Below are 2,500 nucleotides of genomic sequence, written 5' to 3'. Positions count from 1 at the left end.
CTGGGCGGCCTGGACTTCCTCCGCCATCAGCCCTTCCGACTCCAAGGCCTCGGCCACCTTGTTGATGTCCTTCAGCCGCGATTCGTTGGCCTTCAGGTCCTGCGGGGGGAGAGGGGCGCCTGAGGATCCACTGGATCTCCAGACGTGATCCGGGAGCCAACGGGGACCCTCCCCGTCCAGATCCTTCTGTGATCCACCGGCCCTTCGGACACGGTCCGGGAGCCAACAGGGAATGGGGACAATCCCGGCCCCCCGGGTCCGGATCCTTCTGGGATCTGCCAGGATCTTTGGACATGATTGGGGAGCCAACGGGGAAATGGGGATCCACTCCGGCTCCCCGTCTGGATCCTTCCAGGATATGCCAAATCTCTGGGAAGCAATAGGGAAATGGGGACCTGCTCCGGCCCCCCGGTCCGGATCCTTCTGGGATCTGCCAGGATCTTTGGACATGATTGGGGAGCCAACGGGGAAATGGGGATCCGCTCCGGCTCCCCAGTCTGGATCCTTCCAGGATCCCCCAGCTCTTCGGACACGATCTGGGAGCCAACGGGGAAACGGGGACCCGCTCAGGCTCCCCGTCTGGATCCTTCCAGGATATGCCGAATCTCCGGGAACCAATAGGGAAACGGGGACCTGCTCCGGCCCCCCAGTCTGGATCCTTCTGGGATCCACCGGCCCTTCGGACACGATCCGGAGCCCCTCAGTCCAGATCCTTCCGGGATCCCATGGCTCTTCGGACACAATGCGGGAGCCAATGGGGAAACGGGGACCCACTCCAGCTCCCTATCCTGATCCTTCGAAGATCCCCAGCTCTTCAGACACGATCCGGGAACCCCCGAGTCCAGATCCTTCTGTGATCCACCGGCCCTTCGGAAACGATCCAGGAGCCAACGGGGAATGGGGACAATCCCGGCCCCCCGGTCCGGATCCTTCTGGGATCTGCCGGATCTTTGGACACGATTGGGGAGCCAATGGGGAAACGGGGACCTTCCTGCCCCCGGTCTGGATCCTTCTGGGATCCAACGGATCTCCAGGAGCCAATGGGGAAACGGGGACCCTCCCGGCTCCCCGTTCCAGATCCTCCCGGGATCCAGGGGCCCTTCGGACACGATCTGGGAGCCAACGGGAAACTGGGGACCATCCCGGGGCCCCAGTCCGGATCCTTCTGGGATCTGCCGGATCTTTGGACACGATCGGGGAGCCAATGGGGAAACGGGGACCCTCCCTCCCCCGGTCTGGATCCTTCTGGGATCCAACGGATCTCCGGGAGCCAATGGGGAAACGGGGACAATCCCGGCCCCCCAGTCCGGATCCTTCTGGGATCTGCCGGATCTTTGGACACGATCCGGGAGCCAATGGGGAAACGGGGACCCTCCCGGCTCCCCATTCCAGATCCTCCCGGGATCCACTGGCCCTTCAGACACGATCCGGGAGCCAAGGGGGAACTGGGGACCATCCCGGCCCCCCAGTCTGGATCCTTCTGGGATCTGCCGGATCTTTGGACGCGATCGGGGAGCCAATGGGGAAACGGGGAACCTCCTGCCCCCGGTTTGGATCCTTCTGGGATCCAACGGATCTCCAGGAGCCAAGGGGGAAACGGGGACCCTCCCGGCTCCCCGTTCCAGATCCTCCCGGGATCCAGGGGCCCTTCGGACACGATCTGGGAGCCAACGGGGAAATGGGGACCATCCCGGCCCCCCAGTCTGGATCCTTCTGGGATCTGCCGGATCTTTGGACACGATTCGGGAGCCAAGGGGCAAATGGGGACCTGTTCCAGCCCCCCGATCCAGCGGAACTGACCATTCGGAAGTTGTCCAACCCACTGTCCAGCCTGAATCCCTTCCGGGATCCGCCGGATCTCCGGATGCGATCCGGGAGCCAACGGGGATCCGCTCAGGCCCCCGACCTGCGGGACTGACCTCTCAGACTGACTCCTCCCTCGAATTCGGGACCGGATCTGGACCACATTTCTCGGGTTAGCCCCGGGCCCAGCTCACTGGCCAGCCTGGATCCCTTCCGGGATCCACTGGATCTTTGGACACGATCCATCACTGAACCCTTGAATTTGGGACCAGATCTGGACCGCGTTCCTTGGGTCACCCCCGGGGCCAGCTCACTGGCCAGCCTGAATCCCTTCTGGGATCCACTGGATCTCTGGACACGATCCGGGAGCCAATGGGGAAATGGGGACCCTCCTGCCCCCGGTCTGGATCCTTCTGGGATCCAACAGATCTCCAGGAGCCAATGGGGAAACGGGGACCCTCCTGGCTCCCCATTCCAGATCCTTCCGGGATCCACTGGCCCTTCGGACACGATCCGGGAGCCAACAGGGAAACAGAGACCCGATCCAGCCCCCCAGTCCAGATCCTTCCGGGATCCCCCAGCTCTTTTCTCCGGACACGACCCAGGAGCCAACGAGGAAACAGGAACCCTCCCGGCCCCCCAGTCCGGAATCTTCCGGGATCCGTCTGAAACCAACGGGGAAACGGGGACCCACTCC

General features: G+C 63.5%; 1 protein-coding gene across 1 annotated transcript in view; it reads right to left on the bottom strand.

The window, feature by feature from the left end:
* Positions 1 to 2,500, bottom strand: part of LOC114590225 (spectrin alpha chain, non-erythrocytic 1-like) — a 109,294-nt gene that overhangs the window by 28,215 nt on the left and 78,579 nt on the right. Inside the window, exon 23 of the mRNA XM_077922994.1 lies at positions 1 to 99. This exon is cut by the window's left edge and continues 6 nt beyond it. Coding sequence (XP_077779120.1) covers positions 1 to 99 — 99 coding nt within the window. The remainder of the gene's footprint in view (positions 100 to 2,500) is intronic.

This window comes from Podarcis muralis, chromosome W (assembly GCF_964188315.1).
Source record: "Podarcis muralis chromosome W, rPodMur119.hap1.1, whole genome shotgun sequence".
In the NCBI taxonomy this organism is placed as follows: Eukaryota; Metazoa; Chordata; class Lepidosauria; order Squamata; family Lacertidae; genus Podarcis; species Podarcis muralis.
This window is presented reverse-complemented; position numbering and strand designations above follow the sequence as displayed.